This window comes from Hydra vulgaris, chromosome 07, assembly GCF_038396675.1.
Source record: "Hydra vulgaris chromosome 07, alternate assembly HydraT2T_AEP".
Classification (NCBI taxonomy): Eukaryota; Metazoa; Cnidaria; class Hydrozoa; order Anthoathecata; family Hydridae; genus Hydra; species Hydra vulgaris.
In genome coordinates, this window is record NC_088926.1 from 30,300,001 (window position 1) to 30,315,000 (window position 15,000).

Below are 15,000 nucleotides of genomic sequence, written 5' to 3' on the forward strand. Positions count from 1 at the left end.
GCGTTATTGGACTGGGTGCCAGTTTCTAGCAGTGTTCTTTAAAGGTCAGTATTGGAATCAATGCTTTTTGTAATCTTTATAAATGACCTGCTAGAAAAAATTAAATTAATCTGTAATATAATTGCAGATGACACAAAATTGCTTGCCCCAATTCAACTTTTTGAAGAACAGAATAATTATACTGTGCTCCAGAAATACTTTGATGTTATTACTGAGTGGACAAGATTATGGCATATGAGGCTAAGCATCTCTAAATGCAAAGTTCTTTACAACTGTCGCATGAATAAAAATCACATCTAGACTTTGCTTGATGTTGATAAATTGACTAGACTTAATTTGGAATAGACCTCATCTCAGCGTGATATAGACATCTAGTAAGCAAAAACCTCAATCAAAACTCCCAGGTATGCACTGCTACCTCTAAGGCCAAGATATTGTTTGGCATACTTAAAAGGACATTTGTTTCATGCAACGTAGCATTATGGTAACAATTATAATTATACATAACATAACTATGATTAAACATAACTCAAGTGCATTCTCAGCTAGAATTTGCTGCCTCGAGTTGGAATTGAAGTTGCAAATATCTTAGAGAGAGTTCATAGACTCACCACTAAGATAGCTCATTGTATAAAGCATCTACCTTATGAAAATAGACTATGTGTTTTAGACCTGACTAAAATGCTAGTATTAAAGGAGTGAAAGAGTTGCAGTGATATTGTTTTAAAAAAATGTTAGTATTAAAGGAGTTGCAGTGAAATTGTAACTACTTATCAAATATTAGTAAATAATATACTTGGACAAATAAACAAAAAAGTATATATATATATATATATATATATATTAGGGATATGACTTTTTAATTTTTTTTCAAATAAAATGTTTCCTGTATCATAAATCGATGAACTTTTACCTAAAATCATGAAAAAAGGCCCAAATAGCTTTCTGCAACAAAAAAAGGTCACCCCCAAAATAAAAATTTGATTTACCATTTTTATACATTCATTTTTGACCGATGTTTTAATCTTAAGCTTAATTCTCAGCTTAATTCTATTTATTTCATTATTTTGTTATGAATTTATAAATATAACGCCACACGTTACCATGGCAACGAGACGGCCGTGTGCCGGCAAATACTTGGAATTGTTATGTGATGACGTCATTGTGTTACCACGGTGATATAGACGACTGTAACAGACTGTAGAAGATTATAGAACTTAGTAGAACATTCTGGAAGCTCTAAATAATTATATAAGCGAGCTGCTGTCAGAGCTCAGTGTTGATAATGTGAATAGTTCTATGAAGTACTCTGCGTGTAACTGAGCTAATAAGGAACTACTGTAGCGAACTAAAGACGCTGTAAGTGTACGAAGTATAAGTAGTTGTAGCATTATCGTTAGGATACGGACTGGATTATCGAACTGTTATCAACATTGACTGGATTATCAAACTATAATTGGATTACTATACAGTTAAAGTATTTTATTAATTAAACGACTTTATTAAACGGATATTTACGCTCAGCTATCCGTAAAGTCGTAACAATATTATATGATGTCTCACAAGAAAAGTCATACCACAGTAACAAAGAACAAGAAGACTTGGACTAAAAATTTGGTGAGATTTCAAGAGTCACACAGAAGAAGAGGAAGCGTGGCTGTAGAAGAACATTCACTCGATGAAAAATCCAGAATACCACTTCAATTGCAGATCGTAGGAAGATACCAGTTTCTCGGAGCATATGTTAAAGGAAGAAAAGAACGAATAGACCAAATTTCTAAGGAAATTACAAAATTGTGGGACAATAAACTGAATTTTCCACGTGTGTCTGATCAAGTGATAAGAGCAAAGCTTATGAAGGTGCTGAAGGTCTATGATGAATGTGTCAAGCGTGGAAAATATGATGTTCTCAATGCATTATTTGACATCACGAAAGTGAATGGCCAGTGGTTATCCTCGGAAGATAAACGTCTATACCACCTACAAAAAGAAAGTAAAGGACAGGTGGGGTACTCAACAGGACAAGTGGCAAGTAAAGAAACCATTCACCCTTCCAAGAGAAGGAAAGTCCAGTCTGGAACAGCAATACCTTCCACATCACAAGTCCTGTCTACCACAGACAGTGGTACTGAATCTGAAAACTGCAAAAGTAAGAGTGAAGATGATGAAGACGACGACGGTGATAAAGACGATGATGAGGACACTCAGAAAAAAACTAGAAAGCACTACAAAAGTAAATTTGCTGTAAGTATGGTTACATCAAGTGGAGTTTCCACAAAGAAAGCTGCTAAAATATGCAATGTATTATCACAACAAGGTATTGATATTCCAACTCCAAGTCAATCAGCAATTTACAAGTCCATATTCAAAGAGGCAGGTAAATTAAAAAAAGAAATGATACAACAACTTAAAATGGAACAGTGGTCCTTACACTTTGACGGCAAACGAATAGATGATAAGGAATATCAGGTAGTTGTACTTCAGAATGAAAGAACTGACGTGAAACTTGATGCACTGCGTTTAAAAGATGGCAAAGCTGAAACTGTTGCTGAAAAAATTGCCAAACTTATTGATGAATACAATTTGTGGAATTCAATTAAGATGATCATTACTGATACAACAAACGTCAATACTGGGAAGAGAAATGGAGTTGTTGTGAAGTTGCAACGTATGTTTAAATTAAAGGGTGTCACAATACCACAATTTATCGGTTGTCAGCATCACGTACTAGACAGGATTCTCCGTCTGGTGATGGACGAAGAACTTGGGGGTGATACCAAATCTCCAAACATTGAATACCCATTTGTTTCTGAACTGTTGAATAAGTATGATGAACTGAAGGATAAGTTTGTGAATGGAACTGTAGAAATTCTTGATAAATCAGGGTGGAGAGACGATATGAAGTTTTTGTACCATTTAACAAGAGTGTTTAGGTTCTATGAAGAACAAAGAAACTTCCCTCTGATTCACTTTCAGAACATTCCTAATATGAGCAATGCCAGATGGAACTCAAGAGCCATTCTCGCCATTCTGGCGTTCATTCTTATGCCTGAAGCGAGAAAGAATTTGGAGAAGGTTTGCAGGTTCATTTCATATGAGTGGGCAGAACATTGGTTTAGTAGTCAAAAGTACAATGACAATGACTTCAAGAATTTATCTGATGTATTGAAGCCTTACAAAAAGGCATTGCAGTCATTCAAAAATCACTGGAAGAAAGAGCCATCCGTCATCGACATACCACGAAGTAATCAGATAGCTGAACGTGCAATCAAGGTGATGCAAGACCTGTATGCTTCCTGCAGAAAGAAAGACAAACTGCAACTTCGATTCATTCTAAGTAATAAGCGCTAGACTCTTTATGAGACGTGAGCATCATGTGACCCATGTACTAAACACAGTAGGCCTATAGACACAGACAGTTATGTATATTGTTGTACTAGACGCTTTGATACTGTTAATTTTGTAATACTTGTATAATTATATATCACATAATGTTTTTTGTTATATCACAGTACATGTTGCATAAATAAATAAAATAACAACAGGAGTATGACTCTTACAACATCTTCAGCCTTTGATATTCATTTACTGTACAAAAGTGTACCTATTAAAAATTCGATTTTTTGGTTTTGGGGTGACCTTTTTTCAAAATATGTCAAAATGAAACATCTATTCGTTCTTTTTACATAAAAGTTCATTGAATTACGATACAGGCCTAGTAGGTTGCAAAAAAGTCATATCCCTAATATATATATATATATATATATATATATATATATATATATATATATATATATATATATATATATATATATATATATATATATATATATATATTCATATATATATATATACATATATATATATGTATATATAAACTATAAAGAATTGTTAATAAACAAGCTGGATTTTGTATCAATGTAAGACATGCATGAACTATAATTTTTATCAAAATGTTGTTCAAATCTCAACATTTCGTACTCTATTAGAAACAGAGCCATAAAGGCATTGCAGCTGATAATAATGATTTGTTTGTGTCACTCAAATCCTTTTCATTGTTACTGATGTCAGTTTTTTTTCTCTTTAAATATCCAAAATTTTCATTTTCGGACTCTAATGCAGATGTGTAATGCTCTGCTTAGGATAAATGAAGCCTTGCTTTGTGGTAATCTAAAAATCATGTAGTATAAATACCGTAAAACGAGGTGACTTTGATCCAAGCCATATTTTTTTAATGCCTTTTAATGATTTAAATATGATACACACACAAGATATCCTGGTTGAAATTATGTGGCTAATTATGGGAAATTTATGAGTTATTTAGTTTTCTTAGTTTACTTAACTCGAGTCTTTGTGATAATATTGTAAATAACACTTTCGAAGAAGCACCAAAAATTTGATTTCTTTTAGATGTGTAAACTTTTACATCCATAGCAGTACCTAGAGAAGATTTTTCACTGGAATATACACTGAATTAATTTTAAACATTAGTGTTTAATTCTATTTTATTTTGAAAGCTTAATATTTTATTACTTTTTTGGAAATGGGGTTCAAAAAATGGGTTGTTTTTGATCCACTACAAGAGGTGACATAGGCCTAGGCTAAAGTCTCCTTATGCGTTAGAAAACTTTTTTTAGTGATCATTTGTAGATATTATGGTAATTATTACGTTGGAATGATAAATATAAACTTTTTGTAGCAGATAAATCAGTATAAAAGTAAAGTAAAATTTGATTCGTTCATAATTTAAATATACCATGAAATTACAAACCAAATCGTGGAAGAAGAAAATATGTTACTTATACTTTAGAACAAATAGAAAATGTATTCAAAGATTTCATGAATGGTTTTATTACTTTAAGACAGCTTTGAAATGAGTTATACCAAGGTCAACATTTAAAAACAAAATTAAACAGACATAACAAAAATAGTATGGTAGTCAGGAGATATTTACATCAAAAGAAGCAGACATGTTTAAGGCATATGCAATAAAATCATCTGAGTTCAGCTTTCCTTTTGATGCATATGATTTAAGATGCATAGTAAAAAGGTATTTAGACAAAATAGGCTTCCTTATACCTTGTTTCAAAAATAATTTTTCAGGTGACAATTGGATTTGATTTTTAAGCAGAAGAGAGCAGAAATAGTAACGACTTGATATTGATAACTACTTGAATTGATAACTACTTTATAAAACTATCAAATGAAGTAAGTTATATATCACCTGATAATATAGGGAATTATGGCAAAACCAATCTCCGTGATGATCCAGGTAAAAATAAAAAATAAACAAAGGGTGGATGTAAGTATCCTAAATGCACCATTAATTCTAAAAATACCTCATTCTCTGTAATGTTTTGTGGTAATGCTAATTATGAATTGTTACATACTGTTTACAAAGAATTGTTATGAAATACATGGATTGAACAGTGGCCACCAAAAGTGCTTGAAGACTGATTTTTCTCTTTATTTCTTTCAAGGCTCTAAGAAGTAGTGTCATTATTGGTGATAACATATCTTCACTTTAAAGCATTGCAGTATTGGATACATGTCATAGCAATAACATAGCATTTGTGACAAATGCTATGTTATTCCACCAGCAAACTTTACACACCTCTCACAGCCAGTAAATGTTACTTACTTTAGACCCATGTAGATTAACTGGCGCAAAATATTATGAGAATGAAAGGAAAAAAAGCAGGGAGAATTCCTTTTCTTTCTAAAGATGAGTTTCCTTGACTTTTAGACCATTTAATTACCAACTTAAATGAACATGGGAATGATAACCGTAGAGCTGGTTTTTGCAAAACTGGAATTTTTCCATTAGACAAGTCTCAAGTGCTTTCAAGACTCCCATGCCGTAGTATAGGTTTAGACTGATTTAGTAAGCCAGTCATTTTTAGATCTTTTAATTAAGTCACTAGATGATCACCCAGATTTTCTAAAAAACTAAAACAATGTGAAGTATGTACCGCACCAAGTATAAGTTTATGTTCAGCAGATATATCCTTTTGCCTTATAAATGAAAATAATAGATTAAACTCAATGTAGATACACCTAGCAGTGTAATTATAATTGAGACCAAGAATAGTACTGACCCAAGTACCTATACTGGAACTACTGAGACTTCTAATCTAATCTTTCCAGATGTAATGCTTGATATTGATAAGACAAATAAGGTTAATAAAAAGAATCCTGGACAGACTTGTTAATTTGTTTTGAACTATTTACATTTAGTTTCACAATTAGTAAACTTTATAACTAATTATTAATTATAAAGTCCTATTATTAATTAATTAATTTACTTATATTAGTTAATGTAATAACTATTGAATAATTTTAAAGTAACTATTTAATAATTTCTTTTACCAGTTAAAAAAATTAAGAAAAATAGAGGAGAAATTACTGTTATGAAAAAAACTTAAATTAATTGGAAATGGTCACTACCAACAGAACAACTGATGGTTAAGAATATATTCAGAAATAATCAATTTTATTGAAAAACCAAAATAAAATTTCAGAAAATTTCATTTTATTTTTTACTTTATACCTAAATGTTATATCTAAACTGCTATGTTTCCTTGGTACCTGTACTTGTTTAGTTTGTTCCAATATTTTATTTACTTTATATAAGAACTTTCTTACTAAATCTTTTCTTATCACTTTATTTAATAAATTTATTTTCTTTACCTAACATTGCTGTTTTTATTGATGTAATGCTTCCTTTAGTCCATTTTTACTGGGTTGGGCCAAAGTTTCCCTGTATATTGGGGTGAAATTGGCCATTTTAACCCCCCGAAAAATACTCCAGGTGATTCATTTTCAAATGGGAGTCAGATAGTTCTAAATATCCTTTCTATGCACTTCTAAAAGTACTTTGTGTTTGAGGAAAATAACTTTTTATTTCAAACTGGTAAAAAATGTTTAACTTTATTTCCAAATCATATTAAATATTTAAAAAAATCTAACTGCCATAAAAATGCAACACACTCCCAATCAATTGTTGATTGTTCTCTCTCTTTAACGCCTGTCTCTAATATAGATATGCGATAAGATAGTCAGTGACATAAGTTGAATTCTCCTGCAACCCAAATTGATGGTACAGCAGCAACACAATTTTCTATTTGAAAATGTACAATAGCAAAACCTATCCATTATTTTTTTAAAATATTTATGGATTTTAACTGCCCACTTATTTTTTTAATACAAACTCGAAAAAGACTCAAAGGAAAATGACAGGAAGTTATAAAATGCTTTAATGGACCACCATATTTAATGTGTATGCAAACTTGGAATACTTGTAATTCTTTCTCATATTGTAATTGGTTTATTATAAAGTAAAATAAACACAAAATTCAAATTTAAGTATTTTATCCATGTTTTTAATGATTAATTAATGCTACCTTTTTGCTCTGCAACAAACAATTAATGGTATAACTTCTTCACGTAAATCAATCTTTTTCAGTTCACTTACTATCACTTCTTCTCTTGATTCAATTTTTTTATGTATTAAAATAAAATCTTTAAAACCTTTACACAAAAACTTCAAATGAACAACAACTTATAAGATATTCGATTTGGTGGAAATTTAATAATATCATTTCGCTTATTTAGTATGAAAATGCTTGAAAATAATGCATTAACTATGTAGTTGTTAGTTAGCTAATTGTATTTAACTACATTGCTTAAGCTTATTGGTATAACTGAAGTAAACTCCTCTTTTTAGAAATAAATTTGCATGCTAGCTGGGTTACTATGTCTCCAATTTATAAAATTTAAACTATCATTTACTTTTTTTAAAGTATTACAAATTAAATGTGCGTGGCAAAAAAATATCTTAAAAGTTACACCCTTAGAACACCACCTATTAGCAATAAACCTAACGTAACAATTTTGTTTAATGTAAAAAAACTTATGAGTTAACTTACATTAACAGTATTTAAAAAAACGAATTGACATTTGAGCTGCTCAGAAGCCAATGCGGTTAAGTCTAAAACGCAAAAATTGAGAAAATTAATGTTCTTTGATACATTAGTTTTTAAACTTCTTGGTTTATTAATTTATTTAGAAAAGTGTATAAAGTTTTTTTTCGAGGTGTAAACTCTGCAAAAAAAAAACAAGATATGTACAGAATGTGTAAATAAAAGCATATATGTTTATTGAAATAATTACAGCATCTTAAAAAATTTTAGGACTTATACCTTTTGGCAACTGAAAAAGATAAGAAATTTATGTAAAAATAATAAAATAACATTTATTGTCATAAGTTTTATGTTTATTCATCATAACAAACATCATCTTCTGAGTTATTTAAATGTAAATCTTAATCTCTACGTATTGTCCTTAATGTCCTGTAAAAGTTGTGTTTAATTGGAGGTATATACTTTAATAAACACATGATGACAATAATGATGTCTTTTTATGTTTCTCTTGAAATTGTTTTGCCATTAGGATATAATATAGGTTGAGTTATATTTTTTAAATTTACTGACCTACCTGTTTTTGCTTTTTTTATGTCAATTACATGAAAGGTATCATCCTCGTCAAAATTATATTTGAACTTAATGCTGTTTGGGTTTGACCTTTCCAATTTTATCCATCGCATATTAAGCCAATTGACTGTTAGTCCGCTTGTTGATTTTTTTTTGTTGGTAACAGCTTCTTCCAATGGTTTTGTAGAAAGAAATTCTTGTGGATTCATTTCGACAACTCTGAAAGGGTTCTTTCTTTTACTATTTTATATTATATGATACCAGTCACTAGGGTTATAAATATACGTAATTTTTTTGCACAAGCTTCTATAAATGCAAAATCAGCATCATTGGGCAAATAACTGTGCCCACTTATTAAAAATTTAAGCTATAACTTCACTCTGAACCAATTTCAGTAAACTTAATACAGTTTTTATATTTCGATTTGTCCTGAACATGAATCTAAATACATTCTAATTTTTTGAAAATCCTCTGCGTATAATTTAATTTGTTTAGTTAAACACAATGACATTTCTTGTGAACCCCGCGATGCTTGGGTTATAGGCCAAACGTACATGTAGCCCTCGTTAATCTTTAAATCATGACAACCAAGATTGTATACATGTAAGTTCCTCATGTAATAAGCCACTGATGTGAATAGTTTCAGAAATGGTAATGCTTTTTCTAAATCAAAACTAAACACAAATATTTTGTCTGAAGCTCGTAATCGATCATTAGCCATACTAAGTTAAATAGCCAGTGTAAGTTAAATTTTACCAAAAATATATGGTAATAAAACTTTTCCTTTACTGGTATAATTTGTTCTTCATTACATTGTTCGAAATACAGGTTATATATTTTTGCAATAGAAAGGTCTGAATTTAAGTATCTGCGTCTGGGATTATGACCTCTTGTATAATGGCTTGAAATAGCAGGAAAGGAACTTATATGTTTTCTTACATGGGAATCATCTATTTTGTTACCTAGAATATATTGCCCCCAGTGCTCTCTCAGATCTTCCTTTAAACAGCAATAATATAGTCTCCCGTTACTTATTTGATATGTTTTTATAAAATATTTTTTGCAAACACCAACATCTTGGCCGTTAAGTCTAATAAAATATTCAAAAGACCGAGATCTTGATCCTTTTAGGTTATTCCTGGGTCGTTGTCTTTTGATAGCATGAACTCTAATTAACCCACATAAAAAAATATTTTGCTTATGATGATCATTAAGCTTGTAAAAAAATTTCATCGCCTGTTTTCTTTGATAAAAGGTTATCTTGAGATTACAAAGTCGTACACAGTAACAAGGTTTATTATCAAATTTCTTTGCAGGAATTATTTTTTTATTTCTATTTTGATATTGTTTACCTTGTATCCTTTTTTTGTTTCTCAACATTTCTAGACCATTTCCCAGGATTCCTGCTGCGTTTTCTACCAACTTTTCCGTTATTTTGATTATTTTCTATATCTTCGTTTTCTGACGATGTATCAGAATCAATACAATTAATTCTCTTTGAAATAGGATGAAATATCGTATCACTTTTAGTGTGTTCTATTTCCATTGACATTTTTAGTTTTTATACCTTTAAAATAAATCTTTTTTATTATTTTAAAAAGTCAGAGTTTTTACAGTTATTAAAGAAAATTTATTTAATGTTTTTGATAACACAATAATTTTCGCAAACACTTCAACATAATATTTTTGTGTTTTGACGCACATGCATAAAACTCAAACAATTCTAATTAGAGGTAATGGATTAGAAGAATTACTAGAATTTCTTGTTTTTCAGTGTTACCAACAAATATCGAAAGAAAAAGAAGAATTTAATTTTCATTGCAAAGTTTATGTAAAAGAATATTGATAAAAGGTGGACTTATTCACAATGGCTTTGAAGTTATTATACAATATATTCAGAAGCTATTAAAAAAAGGGCTGTCTAACCTAGAAAAAAGTAACCAACAAGTAAATCCTTTAATAACTAAGAAGATTATTATTTATTTCATCAAAATTTCCAAAAATCACAATATATCAAAAAATGGACTTAACTGCATTGACATCTGAGCAGCTCATTTAAAATACAAGCTACGGGGCTGTCCATAAATGATGTCAGTGATTTTTTTCAAATTTTTGACCCCTCCCCCCTTTGTCAAACTGTCAATTTTTGGCAAACAATTAGATTTGCAGTCAAATGGTAATACAATAATAAAACGTTGGTAAATTGTTAATTTATTTAATGTCTATGGAAAACTTACAGCGAATTTTTGACAAAGCATATATATCATTTCTATACCACATTGTAGATGTAAATACCTTTAAAATCTGCTTGTATAAACTTAATTTTTTTCAAATTGACGTCATTTTGGTCTGAATATTACACCCCCTTCTCCCCATTATCAATTTTTGCCAAACTTTTCAATACCCGTCTCCCCTCCCTCCTATATTTACTGACATCATTTATAGATGGCCCCTTATACATAAAGTATTGTTTCACCCATTTTTTAATTTTTTTGTTGATCCAGCGGGCACAGACATCCGTAAAACGTCTTATAGTTGTCACTCATCCTTAAGACATCCAACGAATGTTCTATGCCCGCTAGAGAGTTCTTACATAAAAAGTTTTTTTCCCCATTCACTATTTTGTTTCCCCTATATATTTATACATGTATATGTTGTTGTTGCTTTAATAGAAAGTTTGAATTATTTTGGATACAGCACAGAAGCTATCAATTTTTTTTTAATTAATAGCTTGTGAGCCGTAATCACCAAAAAAAACTAAAACATCTTAATTTTTAAAAATTTTATTTTTCTATATATCTAAGAAAATTATTTATAAATGTAGAATGTATTTTTGCTCTTATAGCTTATTGCTTCAAAGACTGACGGAGATTCCTTAGCAAGCATTATATTTACACCAACCTACCAAAATTTACTTCAGGTTTTTATTTCATAAATTTATTTATGAAACAAATAAATTTATTAATGAAAAGTGTGATTTCATATATTTATTTATGAAATCAGACTTTGTGTTTTAAGTTTAGTTGACTTCTTTATTCAAAACTTACTATTTCAAATAATCTTTTAAAACATACTGGTTTTATGGCTGCACTATTAGGTGGAGGGCTCACTCTTGTGTTGTAGACTTTTCATTTTAACTCTAATTCTTTTACAGATAAAAGATTCCACGCATGAGATTTCCATTATTGAAACTGAAGCTATAACGCCTGATGACTTGCTTAGTTTTGCATGGCAAGTGGCATCCGGAATGGTATGAGCTTGTTTAATATAAGATTTGTTTACTTAATATTCTGTGTATATTTTTTGATTTGCACTTTTTCAGGAATACCTTTCATGTATTAAACTTGTACACCGAGATCTTGCTGCAAGGAATATTTTGGTTGGCGCTAATAATAATGCAAAAATATCGGATTTTGGTTTAACGCGTAAAATCAATAATGATTTAAATTACATGGGGTGCAATAGGCGCCGTTTACCAATTAAATGGATGTCAGTAGAAGCAATATTTGAGCATATGTTTACATCACACAGTGACGTGTAAATTTTTTAAATTTTTCATAAAATATTTTTATAAGTTGACGTTGCAATTAATTATGTTATGTGTTAATTTTAAGTTTAAAATAATTTAGGTGGTCGTATGGTGTTGTGTTATTTGAAATTGTAACGCTAGGTAACTGAATAGCTATTTCAATTAACTTTGATAATCAAGTTTCTTTTATTATCTATTATTAGTTTATTTAATTTATCTATTTTTGATTATTTATAGGAGAAATACCTTATCCTTCGATAAGCAATCGAGAGCTCGTTGATCTTTTAAAGAATGGTTACCGGATGGATCGACCAGATAATTGCTCTCAATTTATGTAATGTTTATTCTTATTTCTATACTCTTTTAATTAAATTATTTAAGATTTGTTATATAAAAATGAAAGTTTTGAGTTTTACAATATTTAGGTTTGATTACATGTTACGATGTTGGGATGAAGATCCGTTGCAACGACCTACTTTCACAGAATTACGAGAGTTGTTTGAAAGTAAATTATCTCGGAGTAGTCGTTATTTCAGTTTTGAAATAGAAGAAGGAAGTACTAATCTCGCCTGATGCAAATAATCATCTACAAAAAAAAGATATATTACAAAATTCGGGAAAGATTCGTTCATTGAAAGATGGAAAAAGGTTTAATTAATTTTAACACATCACAATTAAACATTTTATTATAATTTTCTTGTTCTATTTTGGTCATTTTTGTTTGGTTAACCTTTTTGTATACTGTTACCATTTTTTGTTTATTTTTGTACTTGTTAACATCTTGTTTTTGTTAACATTTTGTTTTTGTAGGTTGTTAAAATTTTGATTCTGTTTTTTTTATAATGTTATTATTTCGTTTTTATATTTCTATGGTGTTAACATTTTCTGTATTTTATTAAATATAACTTTTGAATAAAAATAAAAAAAGTTTTTATAAGTTACCAATGCTAAATAGATTATGCCACAATATCTACAAAATTATTTTTAGTAATTTTTTAAGCTTCTTTTTTTTTTTTTTGCTTTTACTTCTGTATAGGCCTGTAAATCGAGCCGAACGAGCCAAGCTTGCCAGGGCTCGGCTTGGCTCGTTTACATATTAAGAGTGTTCAGGCTCGGCTCGAGCTCGTTTCGAACATGAGATTCTTTGTTCGAGCTCGGCTCGTTAAGAATTAGTATTGTTTGGGCTCGGCTCGTTTTACATGTTGCTCGAGCTCGACTGGTTTAAAACTCGAAATAATTATTGTAACCTGTTAGTTTAAAGCTCGTTTAGTAAAAATAAATTGTTCGTTAAAGGCTCGTCTGTAAATAATGCAAGTCCAAATCAACAAACAACATAAACAATCCTACAGCCTATTAAACACGCAAATTAACAACATAATGAAATAAGATCCCACAAATCTAATAGTTCAAAATAAAAGTTAAAACTAATAGTTCAATGTTCAAACTTAATGTTCAAAGTTCAAACATAATGTAAACTCTCACAAACATAATAATTCCTATTAAACACTGCACTCTAATAGTTCAAATTACATTTTCACAAATATAAGTCTTGCTCTCATTGCATTGGATAAATATATATATATATATATATATATATATATATATATATATATCTATATATATATATATATATATATATTCGAGCTTTAATTGAGCCTATATGAACGAGTCTATGATGTTCAAGCTCGGCTCGTTTAATAAACGAGCCTAATTTTTTGTTCGAGCCCGGCTCGTTTACCATTCGAGCCGAACATGAACGAGCTCTTTTCGAGCCGTTCACGAACACGAGTCAAGATTTACAGCCCTACTTCTGTAGTTCTCAACTCCGTCGGCTTTTATTTGATTTTAAATTGGCAGGATACTTCGAGATAAGTTTCTTTTAGATGTGTCCAATAATACAATTCATAGCAAAGCCTTTTCGAAAGCGGTTTTCATAAATCTCATCTACAAAGCTAATTAAAAAAACCAACTTTGTACGTAAATCTAAAAAATTTCAATTTACATTTGGTGTTTTCATTAACCTATCAAAAGCATTCAATACTCTTGGTCATGAAATTTGGCTTGAAAAACTAATGCAACGGAATATCTGCAAGGTTGCAAAACTCTTTAGAATTTATTTAATTATCAAAAAAAAATGTTTCCTAATATTTAATGCAGTCTAAGGTTCTATTTTAAGGTAACTATTGTTTTTAAATTTAATTTATAATAAAAATTTATCATAAATAGTAATAAAATATTACTATTTATGACAATAATTTAATACTGTTTTACAATATATTTAGAAATTTTTCTCTGTTATGAATGATGATTTTAAAAGCGTATCCAAATGGTCTAAACTCAATAAGTTAACTTTGAACATTAACAAATCAAAATTGGTCTTCATCAATGTAGGCCTTAAAAATATTGTTTTTTCTTGTCTCTAATTTTGCATAAGAATTTTTATTGACATTATTCAACTTAAAAGAAATATTAACACAAAGTCTTTAGGTTTTATATTATCTCAAAGCCTTTAGGCTTTAGGTTTGGAATTTAGACAATTTTTAAAGTTAATAAAAATTTTCTTTTTAGATGGATTCCTCAAAATATTTGATTTTTTAAATAGTTTCCAACTACCTTTAACTCAAGCTAAAACCAATTTATTTCCCATGAAACGGCTGACATTTTCAATACTTTATATTTTGAGAATGATTTTCTAAAGGTTAAATTACCAAGTATTTAAAAAATAGTATGTATATACTTTTTTGTTTTATAACAAAAAAACATTACTTTTTTATATTTTAGTTTTAAAATTGTTATTTAGTAATAAATTTATTAAAAAATTCTATTGTTTAACAAAGGTCTTTTGAGACCACCACCGTCGTCGAAATTTAATGATAACCCCATTTAGCTGACCCAGAGAAACGGCATGGTAAGCATGACCAATTTTGGCTCGGAAAATAAATCATATTTTACTTTTCATTCTAAAAAAATGGCAGCTTT

The 15,000-nt window shown here is 29.6% G+C and overlaps 1 protein-coding gene across 17 annotated transcripts in view; it reads left to right on the top strand.

Annotated features, from left to right (window-relative positions):
• Nucleotides 1-12,948, top strand: part of LOC136082398 (fibrillin-2-like) — a 150,798-nt gene extending 137,850 nt beyond the window's left edge. For all 17 annotated transcript variants that reach the window (XM_065801587.1, XM_065801590.1, XM_065801602.1 and 14 more), the window contains 6 exons: nt 11,338-11,412; nt 11,647-11,742; nt 11,815-12,029; nt 12,122-12,162; nt 12,259-12,355; nt 12,447-12,948. In XM_065801587.1, coding sequence (XP_065657659.1) covers nt 11,338-11,412; nt 11,647-11,742; nt 11,815-12,029; nt 12,122-12,162; nt 12,259-12,355; nt 12,447-12,594 — 672 coding nt within the window. In that variant the 3' untranslated portion in view covers nt 12,595-12,948. The remainder of the gene's footprint in view (nt 1-11,337; nt 11,413-11,646; nt 11,743-11,814; nt 12,030-12,121; nt 12,163-12,258; nt 12,356-12,446) is intronic.
• Nucleotides 12,949-15,000: the final 2,052 nt, after the last annotated feature.